Below are 23,617 nucleotides of genomic sequence, written 5' to 3'. Positions count from 1 at the left end.
ATTTCAGGACTAACATATGGTTCAATTTTATTTCCATAATTTGCTTGCACGTAGGGGTCTTTAGCAGCAGTGGGAGGACCCAGAGAAACCCATGAGGGTGGACAGGTGGGTCGCGTACTCCTTGTCACGTACAACCAGGGATTCGAAACCATGCCAGTTGACTCAATGACAGGCCTTATGATACAGCGCGCACGTGCTAAGCATTCGGCCACCCAATCCAACCCCCCCCCCCCACACACACACACCAAGTTTGAACATTATAACCCAATTAGAAGTTATTGTATTCCAAACACACAGGCAAACCCATCTAATCAGTTAATCGAAAATACAAAACATTACTATAATTATATTCAATTAACTTTTTAAGAAGGGAAAATAACAAAATCTTGAACTGTACATTTTATTTATGAAAAATATTTGGAAGAAAGATATAATAGAACATTAGCATGATTAGTACTCTTATACAAAGACAAAGTATTTATAACAATACATAATAATGTAACAATAAAACAATAACTGGATAAAAATGAATATCTTATTTTGATCAATTGATTAAGTTTGTCCAGAATTTATAGAGAATACACTTTTCTTCAACTGTTTAATGATAATTTTTTCAATTATACTCTATTAATTAAAACATTACAAAAATAAATAATAGTTAAATATGGTCAGTTAATAATGTCCATTTGTTAGATAAATGATGTGTTTGACTGAAAGATGTTTTAATAAAACCAGATCTTGTGATAGTGAGGTATTACACTATTGATTTCAGGTTCTAAAGTCCTGTCAATTAGGATAAAAAAAATTAATTATTGTCAATTTGTAATGTCATATGTAATTCAGCCTTTGTTATATTCGAAAATGAAATTGTTTGGAAAACTGAGGCTATGTTAAAGCAAGGTACTAGGGATTAAGTTAATACAAATATTTAGATGCTAGAACTGTGCTCATTGTAAAATAGCAAGTAAATAAATATACATCTGTAATTTATCCCATGCTGAAAATAATCTTGTACATTATTGATAGTGTATAGCACTATATATACAACAATCCTAGATGATTCCCTCTCATTAATAATCAAATAATGTCTCTTTGTGCCGTATATTGACTAGTATAATTTGAGTCTTTTTGTCACATTTCAAAAATGCTCTTTATTGACTAACATAGTCAATTTAAATAAATAAAAGTATTGTATACATGTAAAATAAATTTTTCACTCACATGAAATAAATAATACCATAACATATTGTGGAATGATAAAAAAAAATGTAAAACATGTACGATATCTTGCACTACTTTCTTTTTTTAATCATATATATATATATATATATATATATTTATATGCTCACAGCCCTGTTATATTATTGAATTCAAAGACATTTATTGCAAAGAATGCCCTTGTTTCTGAATAAATTCTTCCAATGTTTTTAACACACTTAGCGTTTCTGATGTAGCATCAATTTTTACATATCTTATCAACAGTTCACCTGATCCACACTTACGTAAATAAAGATAAGATCTGTAAAAAGACAAGAACATGATTTTCAGAAGATTATATCATAACTGAACTATGATGGAGATCAATAAATAATATTTTAAAAATTCGTATGGTTGGCTTTATATCAGACATTATAAGTTTCTTGTTCAGTTTGAACCAGATATGTTGATAATTCTAACTCATACATCATTCACTGATAAATAGTGAATATGAATACGAACAACCACATTAAAATGTGAGTATGTAACAAAAATAAAATAAAAAATATTAGTCTAAGAGTAATTAACTTTCTATAATAGCTATATGTTGGTACATTTCAAGTTGTTAAGAAATGATGCATCTTGATTTATTGTTTGTAAGATTAAAATGTTACCTGTATAAAGCATAATGATCAATTTCAGCTTGTTTTAAAAATCTCTTTACTTTGTTTAAGTTATGAATAAACTGTAAAATATAATGCAATCATTTAATATCAAATTAACAAAATTCACATTCTGGAATTCATCCAACAGTTTATTGATTGATTACCAACTAGTCTATAGACAGACATACAATACCTATACCTGTAAATGTTATTTTATAAATTACACCTGGGTTACCACATTAGAACCATATTTATCTATGTGGGGCAAATAGGTGTTATGATATTAAATCAAATTTGATTTTAGAAAAAGTTATAGAATTTGGCAAAGTCATCTAAAGCATGTAGGTCGCAAGACCACTTTAATTTTGGAAGCAAAATAATGACAACATTTAGGTATGTCCTAAACAATATATTCACCTATAAATTTAAAATTTGATAAAGAAGATCTGTCAAAAATATGGTATGGAAAATTTGAAAAAAAAAAAAAATGCCAACCATTGCTAAGAGATAGTTGTTATAAGATTTATTGCCAGAAGTTTGTGAAATGTTCATACAAAATGCATTATTTCTGTTACGTCTTTTTTGTATTCCCGATTGTTTTCAAACTTGAGTGAAGTCTGTGATACTACAGGCCCGGGACGGTACAGCGCAGTGGATGCTTACGGCTGGCCCCCGGATCCATTCACTTGATTTGATATTTGTTTATTTGGTGTAATGTCTATTTTCTGTCTTGTCCGTAGGTTTATCTTGTAGATTTTTGTTTTACGTGTAGTGTGGTCCTCCTGCACTTACTATATAAGTGTCATACACTAGACAGGGTATGTATACTCTTTCTAGAAAGGTTCATTAACCGTGCAGATAACAAATAATTCAACATCTATGCTCTACCCTTAACCTAACAGTTTACGATAATCTTATTTTAAAAAAAAACACACTGAACAAAATAAAATGCTAACATTTCTTTAAAATCATATGTCATGGTAGAAATTTTACTTACTGCTAACTTTACTGACTCTAACGAATCACGCAATTTTGTTATGTTTTGAGACTCAATAGTTAAAAGATGTTCTCCAGCTAGTCTACAAAATTGACTTGGAATGTTACCTTTAAAATACAAATAAGTAAATATGTTAGTCAAAAAATGAAAATAATGATAATTTAATTCCGGGGTTCTAAAATCCAACTGCACTTAGTTAAAGCAGAACTCCAATTAAAAATTACAGAAATAATTAAATAAAAAAAGGTAACACCCTAAACGACCGCCATACTTGTTTTAAATTTGAAGAAGAAACATGGTGATCGCTTAGGGGTAACAAAAACACAGGCAGGCCACGCCCACATCCAGTGTATCCTGTGTCAAGCAAACTGTCCACATCCGGTTAGCCAGTCAACTACCAATTGCCTCCTGACTGATTGAAGTTCTCTCACTATCACTACTATCAGCTGACTAAAAATATTATTGCTAAACAATTATTATACCTGATCAGCTTTAATGTTTTCACAACATACAGTAATTAGATAACAATATCAATTTTCCAATATTCCAATGAGACATAAACATTTTGCTCCAACAGATATTTTCATGTAAGCAGGAAGTTCTTTCATAGTATTTTATCTTTTCTTTTCAACGAAGTCCACTCACCGTTAGTGTCAAAAGTTACAGAATCTTTGTCCAAGTTTAATTTGATAATGGGCTGATTTCTAATATCAACGAGATTGTCATCAAGTTCTGGTCTTAACTGTTCAACAAGTGGAGCTATACTACAACACTGAACAAATCTGTGAATAAAAGCATAAAATCAGATATAAACAAGCCGACAGTGAGGCTGATGTCCCCAGCAGATGTCCCAAAATAAATAGATGACACATACTAATTAATTGCACATTTATCTTTTTGAAAAGTATCGAGCAATCAAACTGATTATCTAATCTTAGTCTAAGCAGAAAATTTTCACAATCAAACTCAGTCAAGGTTCATCACTCTCTATCAGTTAGAATCAAAGTTATCGACCAAAGCATCGACTAATGAAACTGCTTAGCTTTAGTGGAAAATGTTAATCATTGAACATCTACACAAAGTTTTAAAAACCGAACTAAATTAAAATCAAGAGTTGTTATGTTCCGAAGTCTTGACCAATAAAATTGTTTATCACTACGTAACCAAAGCAGAAAATTCTTTTCATTAAACTCAGTCAAGGTATTGATGTAATTTTAATAAAACTATACACAAAGTTTCACCACTCTAACTCAATTAGAATCAAAGTTATAAAGCTCTGAAGTCTCAACCAATCAAATTACTTACCGCTCTGCTTATCCACAGTAGAAAATGTTAATTATTGAACTTAGTTAAGGGATTGATATAATGAAGGTGTGTCCTCACTGTGCCCACTTTTGATTAATCCAATTAAGGTCTAATTAGGATTAGTGGATTAAGCGGATTAGGATTAGGTGTTATAGGTAATTAGATGGAAAAAAAACCCAAATATTTTATGTAATTTTTTTTTTATTTTTCGATGTTTTATATATATTTAATAAAAATATAACATCCATGGATATATCATACATCACATTAGCACTTTATAATTTAATGAAAATATAACAATTTTCGATGTTTTATATATAAAATATGTAATAAAAATATAACATACATGGATATATCATACATCACATTAGCACTTTATAATTTAATGAAAATATAACAATTTTCGATGTTTTATATATAAAATATGTAATAAAAGTATAACATACATCACACAAAAACAAGATAAACAATGAAAATTTACAATGTAGTTAAACGGGCTACGCCATCGGCATACTCGAATACAGTCTTTATACTGTTCTGAAGATCTGTTTTCAGAGTTTGGAGTCGGGTTTCTAGTTGCCTGTACTTTCTTCTCTTACGCCGTAATTTTCCGTTGGCACCTAACTGGAGAATGGTTACTTCGGAGTAAGCTTGTTCATTCTTAAAAAAAGCCACCAACTTAAAAATATTTGGGTGAGGGGTGGCAATAATGGATGTTATCTTGGAATGCCATCCTTCAACATGGTTCGTTGTGCGTGGACCTTCAGTGTGGAAATGGTTCCACATCATTCTGCCATGCTGCCCCTCCACCCAGAACTCAGTTACGTAATCTGCAAATTGCAACACTCTGGCATCTTGGAGTGGTGCATCATCAAGGGCATGCAGCCATACATCTTCAACCTGCTGTATTGGAATTAATGGTAATGCTGCTGCTTGCTTGACGATTTTATTGATTTCTGGCACCCGAGAAAAATCTGCTTGTAGTCCATATTTCTGCGCATTGCGCCAAATACACTGACCAAAGTGAAAAAAACCAACCTTTTAGTTCTGACCTCGGCAACACAGTTCTCACAGCATTTTGCATACTAACTTCGAAATCTGTAAACACATGGCCTGGGTTAAGATTAACATTGACAAGTGCCAATGTTTTGTCTCTAACACATCTGAGGAACTCAACATATGTTGCCTCCTTCTTATCGGGTAATAGTGCATACACCTAAGGGAACATTTTATTGTGTACAAAAGCATGTATAGTGTAGATCTGGGTGAATAAGGTAGGACTCATGCTAAATGTTCCATCACAGTATATAGTGTCTGCATTGGCGAGATGGTAAAGATTTTCTTGTGTGGAAAACACTAGAAACCTGTTGTCGGCTGCTGCGTGGAGAAGGAAGTCGTCTCCGGATGTGGTCTTGGTGTAAGAATCTGGAAGCTGGATATCGTTGCGGGTCTGAGGAAGTGCTGGGAGGATCTTTGCTCGGGCTCTATACAGGGAAGCACAGCAACTATAGAATGTTGGAATCTCTCTGATCATCTCACCTGAGTCACGGTCAGATCGAAGGGCTGTAAACAAACAAAAAGAAAATATTTATTATACATATTATTATATCATTAATACTCGACCAGACACTTGATTGGTTTGTTACGGAAGAACATGTTCAGTATGCTTTAACGTTGAATCATTTAAATCAACGGCACACAACATTAGAGATAAATACATACCTGATACTTCTTCTTGATAGATGGCACAGACTGGTTTGGTTTCCTCTTGCACCTTGGTTTTCATGGCAACGAGAAATTTGTCGACTGCCACCTTGTGTGGGTTAGCAACATGGTTGTGGTTTCTGGAATATTTGGTAATATAGCCTTGGTGGGTGTTCAGGGTTGCTGGACAACCTTTTATACAACATCTCCAGTATACTCGTTCTGCCTTCCTATTCTTCACTCGGAATTTGTATTCTTCATGGACTAAGTTTTCTCCACCTTGAGCATTGGGGATGTACTGGATGTTTACTTGAACGTTTGCCATGATGAAATATGACAGACTGACTTCTGTGTGTCCTTATAAAGACCGTGTAATGTGTAGGCTTACTGAACATAATTCATATTATATTCAAGTGTCATTTTTTGAATAAAATTCATCACTTTAACGATTACAGTGAGTTCATCTCACCAATTATAAGACTGAATATTTAGTCACTTTCAATATTTGTTTTTTTCCATCTAATTACCTATAACACCTAATCCTAATTAGACCTTAATTGGATTAATCAAAAGTGGGCACAGTGAGATGTAACCATAATGAAACTATAAATCAAGTTTCATCACTCTCACTTAATTAGAAGCCAAGTTTTCATGCCCCAAAGCATCAACCAATCAAATTGCTTATATCTGCTTACCCTAAGCAGAAAATGCTCATCTTCGAACTCCATTAAGGCATTCACCTAATAAACACCTACACTAAAGGCTTTTTTATCGACTTGCCAAATCGATTTGAATTTAGTGGAGATGTCATGTGACAATATAGTCGATTTCAAAGTACTTTGGCGAGTTCGTTAAATGCTCCGATTAGCTGTAAACAATTGTTGTGGCTGGACACAGTTGAAAAAAACACGTGATCACCCGACCAAATCGTCAAATTTGAGGCTTCAAGGCGTTTTTTGATTAGCCAAAGTGATTTGCATTCAATCAAATTACATCAAATCGCTTCGGAAATCGGTGTTGATAAATTCGTTGATTAGGGTAACCAATTTGAATTAGATGGACGTTAAAGATGAAAATTTGATTGAATGCAAATCACTTTGGCTAATCAAAAAACGCCTTAAAGCCTCAATACCACTCTTATTGTAACTGAATAATATGTCACAATCTTTATTCTGGTCAACAAATTGTACTATTTTAGAATATTTCAATTAACTGATGATACAAATTTCATCTTAACACACCTTATTTAAAAATTTTGAAAAATTCAACATAATGGTTTGAAACGTCTAACGTAAACCTTTTCAAATGAAACTTCGATTTAAAAATATTTTCGAACATTCTGGACAAGTAAAATAGGATGTAATGGATAATTTACACAACAGGTAGGACACTTAAACATCTACTACTTAGATAGAGATATTATTTATTGTCTGGAGCTTTCAAGCCAGCAAGAGTGTTATTGTCCCTTTAAGTTTTGAACATTCTACCTCAATTAGAAGGGTAGTTATTGTGTCCCAAAGTCTCGACCAATCAGATTGAAGTATCTACTTAGCCTAAGCAAAAAATGCTCACCATCGAACTTAGTCAAGTTTCACCATTCTCACTCAATTAGAATCAAAGTTATCGAGCTCCAAAGTCTCAACTAATCAAAATTCCTTAAGCTCTGCTTACCCTGAGCCGAAAATGCCCATTATCAAAAATAGTCAAGGTATTAATATATTGAAACTATACATCAAGTTTAATCACTCTAGCTTAATTAGAACCAAAGTTATTGTGTCACAAATCATCAACCAATGCTTTCAGCTTATCTCTGCTTAGCCTATGTAGAAAATGCTCATCTTTGAACTCCATCAAGGCATTCACCTACACCAGGTTTGAACATTCTAGATCAATTAGAAGGAGAGTTATTATGTCCTAAAAAGTGTGATAGACCCATTTTAATAATCCCCCATTAAAATAGGTGGGGGACAAAAATAATAATAATCCCCTACCCTGCCCATAAACAATTGTAATTCTTAGTTAAATACTTACTTATTGATGTCTTCCTCTTCTTGTGGTGTAGCTCCTGTTATAATTAACTGAGCATCAAGCAATGACTAAAACAAAACAAACTGATTTAGTTAATTAATATTAATGTAATAAATACACTAAATGTGTATAAAATGATAAAATTGTTTATAACCAAACATGAGGTATTTGCCATAGCTACATGTAAACATAGGAGAGGATTCAGTTTTATTTCTAGAGTGTCCACAACTTTCGTATTACGTACTTTTACACACTTTGCGTACAAAGAGCGGCCATTTTGTCGGGCTGTCGGTTTTGATTTTCCCCTTCATTATGGTGGAACAGTGATTTATTTAAACGTTTTTTAAAATCGGATAAAATTTTTCCGTACAATCAGGGGCCGTAATCCAGGTAGTTCTGGTCTGATATGCGCAAATAGCAAAAGGAACCAAGATCTTTGGGACATAAACATATATTTTAAGTTTCATCAAAATCGGATAACAATTGTGACTTCTAGAGGGTCCACAACCTTGGCATGACATACTTTTACACTATTTGCGTAAAAGCCATCGCCATTGTGTCAGGCAGTTTTGGTCCGACTTTCACAAAATCATTAGGGTCTAACGGTGATAAATTTAACCATTTTTTAAAATTGGGTCCACAAGCTAAAAATGAGATTTTTCGTACAATCAGGGGCCGTAATCCATGAAGTTATGGTCCCATACATGCCAATATCGAAAGGAACCGAGATCTTTGGGAGATAGACCTATATTTCAAGTTTTTTCAAAATCGGATAAAAATTGTGACCTGTAGAGTGTCCACAAATGGACAAAACAAAGGGTTCAATGCATACTGCTAGTGTAAAACAAAATATAAAGGACTTACTGAAAAAATAAGATAATGTATGTTTTTATTAAGCCTTTTCACGCATCTGGTTAAATATTCTAAAACTGTTTGATGCCAACTATCCAGATAATCTTTTAAATTAGTATCAATCTGTGATAACTGCAATAACAACAACAGAAATGATTATTTCGGTAGATGTACAAAACTATAATCATTATAATAATAGCGGTACATGCCATCAAGTTAATATGCTCCACATGATTATAGCTTAAAAACATGTCATGTTCATTTCCAGAATTGATTTATTTCATGAGATTACATGTGATTTCAGATCTTTCCCTTTTTATAATTTTAAACCAGAGATATATTAAATGTTAAAACATGTGTCAAAGATATGTACAAGTTCAGTATTAGTATTATGTAAGCATAAACTACATAAACAAGTTATGTCATAAAAATGATTTATTGTTGATCATTATTATATAGAGTATCAAAATGAAATGAAATTGGGTTAACATCTTACTGTTCTGCACAAACCAGGCTAATGAAAACAGGCATATGTCATGCAGCTGCTATGAGGGAAATTTGCCCAGACAGTGGGTTTTATGCCCACTCTGCAAGTAGTTCCAACTGTAGAGAATCCTATTAAGGTACACGGCAATAAGGAGCATGGGTGGAATTCTGTTTTTAGTACCATCCAAGGCATTCAGACAAGGGAGAAGTACACATAGACTTGAATATCCTGAGTACCATTGTACCAACTATCAAGAATGTTCAAATCAGTAATATCAAACAATAATAATTCTAAAAAAAATATCAGAAATGCTATATTTGTATGGTATACCCGTACAAGTATCATCCAAGTTTCATATTAATTTAATCAATGCAGCTCACCTGTTGACTGGTTGGATCAGAAACAAGAACAGAGGACTGTGTAATACACATGCAGACAGCAAAGGAAATGCAGAAAAAGGGAAAAAGATTAAATATACACATTGTATTGTTGGTTTTATAGTATTGGTATGCGTGTCAGCACAATTCAAAAAAAGATAATATATGAAGCAAAAATAAAATGCTTAGAGTTACAATCAACAACTTATCATACAATATTATGAATATAGAATAAAATGTTCAATGCTATAAACTGCTAAAAAATAAAACAGATGCTGAGCTTATTAATGCCTGCGGTTTTCAAAACGCAACAAATCTTCAGCAGAAATAAATTACTTGCTTTAAGTTTAAGTAAAGATTTAACATTTAACCTATATGAAATGGCTACAAAAATCTACAAACAAATAATGACTCAATCTTAAAAGAAAATTATATTTTATATTCAAATACAAATACTGTTTTAGAGTTATTTTTCTGGATGTGGTCTAAGGGGAGGTAATATTGCACTAATGACTCATACCACAGTTATCTCCCTTTACTAGATTTAATATGTCTCATTGCTGATGTAGCTCATAAATTACATTTTTATTACCAATATGATACCTGTGGTGTGAGTGTGGCTAAAGTCCGTTTGGAAAACATGTACTAATGGGATTTATATGATGCAATGATACATGAAACATTCACTAATCAATGTACATGTATTTTACTCACCTCAGCATCAAGAAGTTTAGTTATACCTTTACAGTATGTATCCAACTCAAATCTAAATGTATACAGGTTAAGGTTATCATATCAGGTTTTCAAATTTAACCTCAGTGCGGAAAAAAACAAACTGATCAATTGGGCGTTCAAACCTGTGCAAAATAATGTCACATGCAACTTAAAAATCAGTATAATTTTTCAAAGAAATACACATTCTCAGCTTGACAGGTTTCCAAATCAACTAAAGTAGTGGCCAAAGAATCATGTCTATAAGTTTGTCATTGGCCCGGACCAGTACGATATTTTGAGAGGAAACATTTGGTTAAAGTTAATGAGCTATAATTTTTTTTTTTTACATTTTGGCATTAGATTTGCATACTTAAATGAACATGTATCAATCAACATGCTGTGAAATCTTGGATTGTTTAATTAAACAAAACACAAATCTTTTAAAGTAATTCAGTGTACCACAGTTTGAAATGAAATGGGATTTAACGTCCTACTTTTATGTACAAAACAAGCTAATGAAAATAGAAATATGGCATGCAATTTCCACCTAATCTTCATCTAATCTTTTACCTGCACGCTAAAGTGTACACAAGACCTCATTTTTTCGTATAATCTGAATGACTAGAAGTTCTTCCTTGTCATGCAAGACATCCAACACTACTGACAAGGGTAAGCCAGTTAGGAATATTTCAAGGAAATTTCTCACTCAGCTAACTCCCTGTGATCGAACACACGACCCACTAAGCTTCCATGACTCCCTAGATTATGCAATGTATGAATTAAATTTGAATGCTTTATGAACCAGTGGTTGCCAGGCAAGATACACCCACATTTTGCAAGAGATGGATAGAGAACAAGCTAAAAACAATAGTAATTTTTCCTACAATCGGGCCATAATCCAGAAAGTTATGGTCTGAAATGTGCAAATATCGAATGAGACTGAGATCTTTGAGATATAAAGAAAGATTTTAAGCTTCAACAAAAGCCGATAAAAATTGTGACCTCTAGAGGGTTCAAAATCTTCGTATTACATACTTTTACACAATTCTGTCTGACAGTTTCGTTTCGATTTTCCTGAAATTCGAATTCAACCTTCATTATTGTGGAATGATATACCTTATATACATTGTATTTACACTATTTGCGTAGGAGGGGCAGCCATTTTATCCAGCAGTTTTGATCCGATTTTCACAAAATTCGAATTAAACCATCATTAGGGTGTAAAGATGATATATTCAAAGTTTTTTTTAAATCGGATAAAAATTGTGACCTCTAGAGAGACCACAAGCTAAAAACGCAAATTTTTCGTGTAATCAAGGGCCATAATTCAGGAAGTTACGATCCGATATGTACAAATATAGACAGGAACCAAGATCTGTGGGTTATAAAGATATATTTCAAGTTTCATCAAAATCTGATCAAAATTCTGACCACAAGCTAAAAACCTGAATGTTCGTACAATCATGGGCCATAATCCATGAATTTATGGTCCGATACATGAAAATATTGAAAGGAACCGAGATCTTTGAGAGATAGACCTATATTTCAAGTTTTATCAAAATCGGATAAAAATTGTGACCTGCAGAGTGTCCACAGACAAATTGTGGACAGACGGACGGACAGACAGAGGCGACGGCATAATACATGTACGTCCACATGAAAATGTGGGCTTATAAAAAGGATATAAATCTAGAGAACTATCAGAAAAAGAAACAAAACAGACAACAAATTGTTTGTACTCTGGTTCTCCATTGTTTTCTATTTCTATAGGTTCACAGGACAGAACATTATAATAGCAAACTGCTGAATTGCTGATATCTTCACTTGAACTATAAAAAAAATGAAAGATTTGTAAACCATTATATATATAACACAAACAGTATTGAACACACATGCAGCATTGCAACACTTGTCTTGGTCCATTTTAACATTACCACACCCATAGATAATTTTTCTGGAAAGATAAAAGATAGGTTGCCAGGCAACCAAACATACGCCCACAGCAGCTAAATCGTCCGGGCAGTCAACACGAGTTGTCGCATATTTTTACTTTTTTCGGTAATGAAACATTTATAATACACTAAAATCTGATTAAGAGCAACAAATCAGAAAACCATTAGAATTTGTTTGGTTTTTATAAAGTTCTGCCCCATGCTAACGTTTTGTATACAAAACTTTTAATACTGTATCATGGATTTAGCTGTTCCAAGTCATAAAAATTCATTGAAAATCAATATACTTGTTCGTCTCAAGATCTTAAACTCTGTGTATCAATCTGAGGTCAATCGGATATTAACTTTGGCCTCTAGAGCGTCCACAAGATTTTTCAAAGTGATCAAGGGCCATAACTTTGGCAGTAATTATCAGAAATCTTTGAAAATCAATAGGATTCTTCGCCTCGTGACCTCAAACACTGTGTATAAATTTAAAGTCAATCAGATATTAACTTTAGCCTTTAGAGCATCCACAAGGTTTTTTGAAGTGATCAAGGGCCATAACTCTGGCAGTAATTATCGAAAATCACTGAAAATGAATAGACTTCTTCGTCTCATGAGCCATAACTCTGGCAGTAATTATCGTAAATTGCTGAAAATCAATAGGCTTCTTCGTCTCATGACCTTAAACACTGTGTATAAATTTAAAGTCAATCGGATATTAACTTTGGCCTCTAGAGCGTCCACAAGATCTTTTGAAGTGATCAAGGGCCATAACTCTGGCAGTAATTATCAGAAATCGCTGAAAATCAATAGGCTTCTTCGTCTCATGACCTTAAACACTGTGTATAAATTTAAAGTCAATCAGATATTAACTTTGGCCTCTAGAGCGTCCACAAGATCTTTTGAAGTGATCAAGGGCCATAACTCTGGCAGTAATTATCGGAAATCGCTGAAAATCAATAGGCTTCTTCGTCTCATGGCCTTTAACACTGTATATAAATTTAAAGTCAATCGGATATTAACTTTAGCCTCTAGATACGGACGGACGGACGGGGGCGACGACAATATACGACCACATTTCAATGTGGGCGTATTAAAAGGGTTTCACCAGCCTCGAACATATTTTTTAATCCACCATATAGTGACAAAGAACCGTGCCTAGCATGGAAAAGGGAGCTTTGATAAGTGATAACCCAATCAATGCACAATAACATCTTGTCAAAACTGCTTCATTACCTGATTCCTAATGACAGAAAGTTTCCTGAACCTGGCATATAGGATCCCTTGGACAATTTATTGGCTAGACATCGACGTAGATCTGTTTCAGCAGAAGCTGACAAATTTGTAGCAGCTATACTTAAACTAAAATTACACTCATCTTCATTCGGCTTAGCATCTGGTGTTGTATTTCCATGTTTATTAGATCTGCAATAAAATGTAGATGTGTCTTTATACACGCTTTAAATAACATGGAGAATTCATGTAAAATTAAAGTAGAAGATCATTATGGTAAGGGCCTGGTTATCTAGATCCCATTCTGTGGACTGAAGAGGATGGGCTATATTTCATTGTCTGTATGCAGTAGGTAACACATGTACAACGACAATTCTCTTGCCTACTCAATTCTGAAAATTAACCATTGCAGCTGTCTTCATATTGGTCATTAACTACAACTTTTAAGAAAAATATTCTTTGAATAACTTTTACCAACCAGTAACTCAGAACTTGGCATTTGATTTAAGTCAGACATGTACTTGTTTGATTATATTTGATGAAAACTAGTTGCATAAGCTTACATAGTTACATCCTACATGTATTTTTCTAAAAACATTCATATTTATTAGATGCAAAAATGGGTATTGATCACATTGGTATGACTATGCACGTAAAAGAGCCTTTGGCAGCTGCAATTTGATATAGGAGTAGGCCGTACGGTGTACATGTAGCACCGCTGACTTCGTCCGCTCAGAGACAGTTTGTAAAAGGAACTACTAGCCTAAAGTTAGGCCTATAATTTATATATAAAGAAGTGATGTTAAATAGGCCTACAAAACAGTTTTGTAATGACTTCCGATAAAAGGCATGGATTGAAATGTCAATAATCGGCACAGTGAGCGTTCAACTAATATGCAAAGCTGTATCCTTCATACTAATAACTATGACTGAATATTGCTTGATTGGTTATTAAATAGCATGCTATATAGGCCTACTGTGTTTTTGTTGAAAAAACGCCCCACTCTCACACTCTGCAAGCCAAATATTAATTTTAATGTCAGTTTCTATTATATTACTGTTTGATTATTACAGAGCGAAGCTCTAAAGCACCGCACAAAGCGCGGTGCTGGAGCAAATCTCTTTTCCGGTAACACAGGAGCGTAATTGAAAATGTCACCCACAGACTGTTGATTAAAAAAAAATTCAGACCGGAACCGGATACACTGGGCAAAACAGGCAATGCGCATGTCAGCTTACCATATCTCGCCCAAGCGAGATCTCGTAACTAACAAAAATAATTCTACACACCAAATCTCGCCAAGCGAGATTACACGCCTCATCATAGAAGTAGAACTATTTCTATGACGCGTCTAATCAATGACGTCACATATTTTTTACGTCAATGAAAATAATTCTCACACTTTTTTGTTCTTTTTTTAAAGACAAAATTAATGTATAAAATTTAGATCTAAATAAAAATCACTTTTAAAAAACTAAATTATTAAACATTTTTTGTATCACTTGAGAAAATTAATTATAAAGGTTTTATATTTGACAATAATCACTACTGTCTGAGTCTTGGTAAATTTAAACGGATTTCTTCGATTATGAACAAACTACTTAACTTTGGTTATTATAAACTTACCTGTGTGTTTGTAATGAACTCCCGTTCGATAAAATCCATTGCACAACTAATTATCACAACGATGAAAACAAGTTCTCTCTTGAAAAATTGAAATATCACAAACTTTTCCCAGAGAAAAATACCAATATGGAAGATGGTTACGTCACTCTGCGGAAGATATCATTTCGTATTAGGGGTGACAGCATAGGAAATTCAAGTACAATTACGACAAGAATCCATGACCACTCGGACCAAAGACCACTCGGTTCAAGACCAGTCGGACCAACTGATAGACCACTCAGCCCAAACAAGTAGACTACTCGGACCATACAAAAAGACTATTCGGACCCAACAGAAAGACGACTCGGACCAATAACAAAGTGTTGTTTTAATAAATTGATAATTGCGTTTGTTTTAATATGATTACTCGAACCAATAATAAAGTGTTATTTTAATAAATTGATAATTGTGTTTATTTTAATATGACTACTCGAACCAATAATAAAGTGTTATTTGAATAAATTGCTAATTGTGTGTGTTTTAATATGACTACTCGATCTAATAATAACGTGTTGTTTGAATAAATTGATAATTGTATTCCAAATCGCAAAATATCGAGAACCACACTTGTAGTCACGTTTAAAAAGGGGCATATAAACGTCTGGTCTTCGTATTATTATGTGCTGTTTATATTAACGCATCAAGAGCGGATAACTTGAAAACGTGTCCCCCCCCCCCATATATAGTACCCCAGGGGTTAGTGGGGTAGAACGGAATGAAACCACTGGGGATATTTAAGCGAATGTGGAAAAAGTAAAATTAGGCTATCAGACAAGAACAGTATACCCGTATATGTAGAAACTGTCAAAAGTCTGGACATACCGAGTCTCATTGCAAGAGTAAAGAAAAATTAGATTGATATTTTTTTTTGGCACCATTATTAATTAATTTTAAAACTAATCGTTGATTTATTTTCCGTACACAAAATTGAACTAAACAACTCTAAATATAAGAATTCCGTATAAGAATTATTTGCTTCTTTGTATTGTGATTTAATAATAAATAAATAGCATATTGTCTAGCCTTATAATATAATTTAATTGGTCTTAGTCCGAGTAGTCTTTGGTCCGAGTGGTCTGGATACCTACGACAATTGGCATTGAGTTTGAGCGTTCGCACACATAACTACCCGCATTCCTGTATTTAGTTACCATCTTTTACATTCTAGTAAAATCTCTGCAAATTTTATAGCTTTACTTTTTGAAATATTTTGTTCTAATTATTTGATTAGCGACTCGGATGGGATTATTTACTTTTGAACACGCATGCCGCACAAACACAACTATACATTCGTTTTACGGGCTTTATCACACTTTGGTCAAAACTGTCGAATCGAGAATTAATGTTCCGCTTCTTACGGGGTCATACGGGCTTAGTAGCATTATATACCCACCCGGGCACCCAATAGACACGCTGAGGGCTGCCGCAACACGCTTAAAGATGTTACTGAAGCGGTTATTATTCGATCGAAAGAATGCGTATAAAATTAAAAATACACTTAGAGAATTCGGAGGTAAGCTTCATGATCCTTGTTAAATTATTTATAACATAAAGAAAATAGGATATTTATAGTTTATACATGACTTTATTTTTACGAGTATCCGTGCAATCAGTGATATTTTAATTGTGAAGAAAATTTGATAGACTGGCGATCAATGGTTTCCATATAAATCTCCTATTTTATTGCCTTCAATTGATATTTTTCGTCGCCCAAACCCATATACAATCAAAATGATCGCGCTGTCAAACTATCTTTCAATGTTAACCAACCCCCGCAACAGGTATATTGGATTCGACCAATACGTCACGAAGACATTGTTGACATCGACTCAGTCGAAATTACAAGTAAATTTTCAAATTTTTCAAGAGAGAACTTGTTCTCATCGTTGTGATAATTAGTTGTGCAATGGATTTTATCGAACGGGGGTTCATTACAAACACACAGGTAAGTTTATAATGACCAAAGTTAAGTAATTTGTTCATAATCGAAGAAATCCGTTTAAAATTTACGATGGTTCACACAGTAGCTTTGCTCTACTCAGGCAATGCCTGTTACATATTACATTTCATTTAAAAATGATAATTACCTATTAGGGTAAAACGAATATAAGGCATAAAATCTGAGACAGTTATTATACGGTGCTTTTTTATCGGCATTTTGTTCACTTAAATTACTGTGAACAGATCCACTATCGCTCTCGTCTGCCATCTTGGAGTTTTTTACTGATTGGAAACCGAAACGAAACGACCGATTTCTAGAAAAATACCAAAAAAAGTCCGTTGGTAATTTTTGACTTGACGTAAATTCATTAAATATTGATTTTCATAGGATTTTCTATAAACATTTTACAAAGAGCAATTTTGTAAGTGAATTCCGGTGATTTGTCTACCCTCAATTTCGTTTCTGTAAATAATTCAGCGAGTGTTTTTAAACCTGGTTAACCAGACATCAATTTTTGTCGTCTGCTGAAATTAGCCTTGTCTTCCAACACCACTGCTGAAAGGCAATCTAGCACAGTTCTCCATTCAGTCTTTCTTGTAATATCTACAACTACTATTTAATAATATTTATAATAACTGAACGGAAATGTAAGTGGTGTGTGATAGGCCTAGTGTGAGTGTGGTTGGTTGTGTGTTTCCATTAAAGTTAAAGTAGACAGTGTCTATTACTATTAGCAGTGTTTATAGCCTGCATTTTAGGGCCTATATTCTAGGCCCTATAGCCTATCACACCATGTCGCATATGACCATAATCATAGGTTAAAATTTTCTAAACCATTTTGGTCCTGTGTCCGAAACAGCATTCTTGGCCTTAACATTAAAATGTTATAATTTAACAATTGGCATTAATTAAAGTTTAAAGGCTCACCACCCTTGTAACTGAATATGTCCCAATCTTTATTCTGGTCAACAAATTGTACTATTTACAATATTCCAATTAGCCTATAATTGATGATACAAATTTCATCTTTACACACCCAATTTAAAAAATTGGAAAAATTCAACTAAATGATTTGAAAAGCCTGACATAAAGCTTTTCAAATGTGACTTGGATTTAAAACTATTTTTGAACTCTTTGGACAAGTAAAATAGGATTTAATAGATAATTTACACAACAGGTAGGACACTAACACATCTAGTACTTAGAATAAGACTATTTGTTATTTTCTGGAGCTGTCAAGTCAGCAAGAGTGTTATTGTCCCTTTAAAGGAGCTAAATCGCTAATATTTTTGACCTAGAAATTGGCACCAATGGGTCACAATTAACACATATAATATTTAATAGTGTAATATAAATTTAGATAAACTGTTTTAAATTCAATCGTGTCCGTTTTACTGTGAATTGTCATCAGTTATGTTCGGCGAAATAGGCCAGAAGTCTCAACCGTAAGTCAGTTTCTAGCGTCTGGTTATTCCAGTCAACACCGATATTATTTATTGCGCATGCTCTTCAAATAACAACATGATATCACCGTTTGACATGACTTGTGAAATATACTGAGCGCCATGGAAAACGCATCACTTTTTTTTCCCAAATATTTTATTACTAGGTGGTTGGGTATGTATAATATTATGCAATACTATGAACTATTGTTTCACACAATGCTCCCAAACGCAAAAAATATCGGCCCGTGTGCCAAAAAAAAAATTGCACTAAGATGCACATGAAAAACCCAATATTCACGTGCAGCATTGTGTGTGAGCCCTTTAAAAGCATGTTTTCAACTTAATGTGCAGTACATGAACTGTGAAACGTCAATCTGTCGTAATTTGTTGTTGAACGTGTGAAGGAATCGAGCTAGATATGCCAAGACTTACTGAAAATCAACGGAATGAAGCCATGGGAATGTCCAGGGCTGGCATGTCTATACGTGCTATTGCCAGACACTTCAATTGTCATCAGTCCACTATTGTAACTTGTAAGGTTGGTGGAACGTGTTCGAGTTACTGGATCAACACGTGACCGTCAACGTCCTGGTCCACAACGCGTTACAACCCATGCTCAAGACTGCTACATCCGGGTCACTCATCTGCGTGACAGATTCCGCCCAGCGACTCGAACAGGTGCAGCAGTCGTCGGAAGACAAGGACCAGTAAGTGCCAACACCGTAAGACGTCGTCTGAGAGAAGTAGGACCCCGTGCACGATGACCTTATGTCGGAGCTATCCTCAGGGATCTTCACCGTCAGCGGCGTTTGATATGGGCTCAAGGACACCAGACATGGAGAAGAGTAGACTGGCAAAGTATGCTCTTCAGTGATGAGAGTCGCTTTCATCTTTATCACGCTGATGGCCGTCAACATGTGTGGAGACGTCTTGCAGACTGCTGCGTCTTCGAAACGAATCGATGGGTGGGGGAAGTGTAATGGTGTGGGGAGGCTTCACATTTCATCACCGGACTGCCCTACACATTTGCAGGGGTCGCGTTAATGCTGTAGCCTACCGTGATGATGTCTTGCAACCAATTGTTGTTCCGATGTTTCGAGCGCACCCACAACTTCAGCACTTCCAACAGGATAATGCACGTCCGCATACAGCCCGTTTTAGCATGGACTACCTGGCTGCTAACAACATCAATGTCTTGGACTGGCCAGCCATGTCTCCGGACATGGCACTGATAGAACATGTCTGGGATGAGATTGGACGCCGTCTGTATCGGAGACCACAGATGCACACCATTGCTGCTTTAGAAGCTGCTCTTGTCCAAGAATGGAACAATTTTCCCCAGGCCTTCTTTCAAACATTGGTAAATTCCATGCAACGTCGCTGCACAGCGTGTATAAGAGCCTGTGGAGGACACACGCGCTACTGACATCTGTGTCATACTTTTGGTTTTGACCCCTCTGACTTTGTACCGTTGATTACAGATTAAACATCCATAAGTGTACAAATGTGTTGTTATTGATGTGTTCCCATTTGAATATTGTTCACAATAAGAAACAAAATAAATAAGATATGTTTACAGAATAATTTTGTTATACGAAAAACTAAGTGATGCGTTTTCCATGGCGCTCAGTATATGTCTAGCCTCATTCTTTGAGCACCTTGTTACAAATGGCGCTGAAACGCATATTATGGTACACGATTCGTGTACCAATGGTAAAATGTTTATTTTGTCTTAAATATTGGATATCAGAAGCCCATCTTTTCCAGGTAAGATCACAACACCAATGCTGATTTAAATTGCAAAAAAGATTATGTTTTCAATGTCGAAGATTTTGGATGATATTGAGTTACGGACTTTAATCGTTATGATGTTATGGGTGGGTGGCCTACTTTAAATACTAAATATGTTGATATAGTGATAGATCTAGGCCTAGTAGTATTAGAACTGATATAGACTTAGATAAGAAATCTCATCTCTCAACCCTCCGTAACACATCAGTATATCTCAACGTTTTTATACGCCCACATTTTCATGTGGACGTATTATGCCTCCGTCCGTCCGTCCGTCCACCCTCTACAGGTCACAATTCTTATCCGATTTTGACGAAACTTGAAATGTAGGTTTATCTCCAAAAGATCTCGGCTTCTTTCGATATTGGCATATATCGGATCGAAACTTCATGGATTATGGCCCCTGTTTGTACGAAAAATCATGTTTTTAGCTTGTGGACACTATAGAGGTCACAATTTTTATCCGATTTTGTTGAAACTTGAAATGTAAGTTGATAACCCAAAGATCTCGGTTCCTTTCGATATTCGCGCATATCGGACCGTAACTTCCTGAATTATGGCCCCTGATTGAACGAAAAATCACGTTTTTAGCTTGTGGACCCTATAGAGGTCATAATTTTTATCCGATTTAAAAAACCGTATTATTATATCACCGTTACACCCAGAGGTCACAATTTTTATCAGATTTTGTTGAAACTTGAAATGTAAGTTTACAATCCAAAGATCTCGGATCGAAACTTCATGGATTATGGCCCCTGTTTGTACGAAAAATCATGTTTTTAGCTTGTTTTTGCTTGTGAACCCTATAGAGGTCATAATTTTTATCCGATTTAAAAAAACATATTATTATATCACCGTTACACCCTAAGGACGAATGAGTTCGAATTTCATGAAAATCGGCCCAAAATTGACAGACAAAATGGCCGCCGTTCGTTCTCAAATAGCGTAAAAATATGGTATATCAAGGTTGTGGACCCTATAGAGGTCACAATTTTATCCGATTTTGTTGAAACTTGAAATGTAAGTTTATAACCCAAGGATCTCGGTTCCTTTTGATATTCGCCCATATCGGACCGTAACTTCCTGAATTATGGCCACTGATTGTACGAAAAATTGTGTTTTTAGCTTGTGGACCCATTAGAGGTCATAATTTTTATCCGATTTAAAAAACTGTATTATTATATTACCGTTCCACCCTTACTTAGGACAGTTGAGTTCGAATTTTGTGAAAATCGCCCCAAAATTGACAGACAAAATGGCCGCCGTTCGTAAAAATATGGTATATCAAGGTTGTGGACCCTATAGAGGTCACAATTTTTATCCGATTTTGTTGAAACTTGAAATGTAAGTTTATAATCCAAAGATCTCGGTTCCTTTCGATATTCGTGCATATCGGACCTTAACTGCCAGAATTATGGCCCCTGATTGTACGAAAAATCGCTTTCTTTTTAGCTTGTTCTCTATCCATCTCTCGAAAATGTGGGCATATCCTGCCTGGCAGCCGCTGGTTATTTACGTTTTCGTAGCTATGATAGTCTATAATCAGGATTCCCTACTGAATGAAGAAAGAATGGCAACCGATTGAGTCATTCAGAATGACGAATGACAAGAAATTTGTAAACAATAACTTCTCCCCTTATGACAACACAATTAAATCATTTCATGGAATGGGTTTAATGAATATCAACTGCAGTTATCTGTGGGAATCAAAGGATCTGCGCTGGATTGGTTGAAGTCTTATCTAACTCAGTAACTAACAGAAGCAAAGTGTCCATATTCATAGCAGCAACTTTGTATCCAAACCGCTGTCTATTGGAGCCCCACAGAGATCAACACTAGGTCCACTTCTTTTCTTACTGTATGTACTTCGGGACTTCACTTGGTAAAATTATTCATAAACATCAGCTTCATGGTTTTGCTGATGATACGCACAAATATCGAAACTCAACCATTATTAGGTTGTAACGGTGATATATTCAAATGTTTTTGTTAATCGGATAAAAATTGTTACCTCTAGAGGGACCACTAGTTAAAAACACGATATCTCGTACAATAAAGGGCCATAATTCAGGAAGTTATGATCCGATATCCGCAAATATAGAAAGGAACCAAGATCTTTGGGTTATAAACATGTATTTCAAGTTTCATCAAATTTGGATCAAAATTGTGACCTCTGGAGGGTCCACATAACTATTTACGTATAAGGGGCGGCCATTTTGTTTGGTAGTTTTAGACCGATTTTTACGAAATTCGAACTCAACCATCATTACTGTGTAACGGGGATGGTGACATATTCAAACGTTTTTTTTAAATCGGATAATAATTTTGACCTCTGGAGGGACCACAAGCTAAAAACGCGATTTTTCGTACAATCAGGGGCCTTAATTCAGGATTTTACGATTTGATATGTGCGAATATCAAAAGAAACCAAGATCTTTGGGTTATAAACATGCATTTCAAGTTTCATCTAAATTGGATCAAAATTGTGACCTCTGGAGGGTCCACATAACTATTTACGTATAAGGGGCGGCCATTTTGTTTGGTAGTCTTAGTCCGATTTTCACGAAATTCGAACTCAACCATCATTACTGTGTAACGGTGATGGTGATATATTCAAACTTTTTTTTTAAATCAGATAATAATTTTGACCTCTGGAGGGACCACAAGCTAAAAACGCGATTTTTCGTACAATCAGGGGCCATAATTCAGGATTTTACGATTTGATATGCGCGAATATCAAAAGAAACCAAGATCTTTGGGTTATAAACATGCATTTCAAGTTTCATCTAAATCAGGTGAAAATTGTGATCTCTAGAGTGTTCACAATCTAAAAATGTGATTTTTCGCACAATCAGAGGCCATAATCGATGAAGTTTTGATCCGATGGCAATATCAAAAGGAAGCGAGATCTTAGGGAGATAAATCTATATTTCAAGTTTCGTCAAAATCGGATAAGAATTGTGACCTGTAGAGTATCTACAAACAAATTGTGGACGGACAGAGGGCAATGACAATATATGTCCACATGAAAATATGGGCGTATAAAAAAAGTGACAGCAAGGAATGACAAAGAGAATGACAGAGGCTCACTTGATGAATGACGCAGAATGACTGAGGCTTACTGGATGGATAACAGGGGCTGACTGGATGAGTGACACATAGATGTCAGAGAATGGCAGAGGCTTACTGGATGAATGACAAAGATAATGACAGAGCCCAATGGAAGAATGACTAAAGGAATGACGGATACACCTCCAGTGACCAGACGAATGATAAA

At 34.8% G+C, this 23,617-nt stretch overlaps 2 protein-coding genes across 5 annotated transcripts in view; one reads left to right on the top strand and one right to left on the bottom strand.

Annotated features, from left to right (window-relative positions):
- Nucleotides 1-386: 386 nt before the first annotated feature.
- LOC126810521 (protein Njmu-R1) lies at nt 387-17,372 on the bottom strand. 2 transcript variants are annotated; one of them, XM_056099164.1, is made up of 11 exons: nt 17,250-17,372; nt 13,500-13,688; nt 12,012-12,155; nt 10,327-10,384; nt 9,616-9,651; nt 8,761-8,880; nt 7,900-7,964; nt 3,505-3,641; nt 2,860-2,966; nt 1,872-1,942; nt 387-1,519 (listed from the first exon to the last, which is right to left on the bottom strand). In XM_056099164.1, exons 1-11 carry the CDS (start codon nt 17,369-17,371, stop codon nt 1,381-1,383), a joined length of 1,188 nt encoding a protein of 395 aa, XP_055955139.1. In that variant the 5' UTR covers nt 17,372; the 3' UTR covers nt 387-1,380. The 2 variants fall into 2 exon arrangements, with proteins under 2 accessions (XP_055955139.1, XP_055955140.1); XM_056099165.1 differs by lacking the exon at nt 9,616-9,651.
- The window catches only part of LOC126810518 (meiosis-specific with OB domain-containing protein), a 19,320-nt gene continuing 12,594 nt past the window's right edge, over nt 16,892-23,617 (top strand). Inside the window, exon 1 of one of the 3 annotated variants that reach the window (XM_050535629.2) lies at nt 16,892-17,107. The gene's annotated coding sequence lies outside the window, so the exon portion shown is untranslated. Of the gene's footprint in view, nt 17,108-17,594; nt 17,752-23,617 lie in introns of those variants that run through there. The other 2 variants (XM_050535627.2, XM_050535626.2) reach the window with 2 other exon arrangements.

Source organism: Patella vulgata, chromosome 2, assembly GCF_932274485.2.
Source record: "Patella vulgata chromosome 2, xgPatVulg1.2, whole genome shotgun sequence".
Taxonomy (NCBI): Eukaryota; Metazoa; Mollusca; class Gastropoda; family Patellidae; genus Patella; species Patella vulgata.
This window is presented reverse-complemented; position numbering and strand designations above follow the sequence as displayed.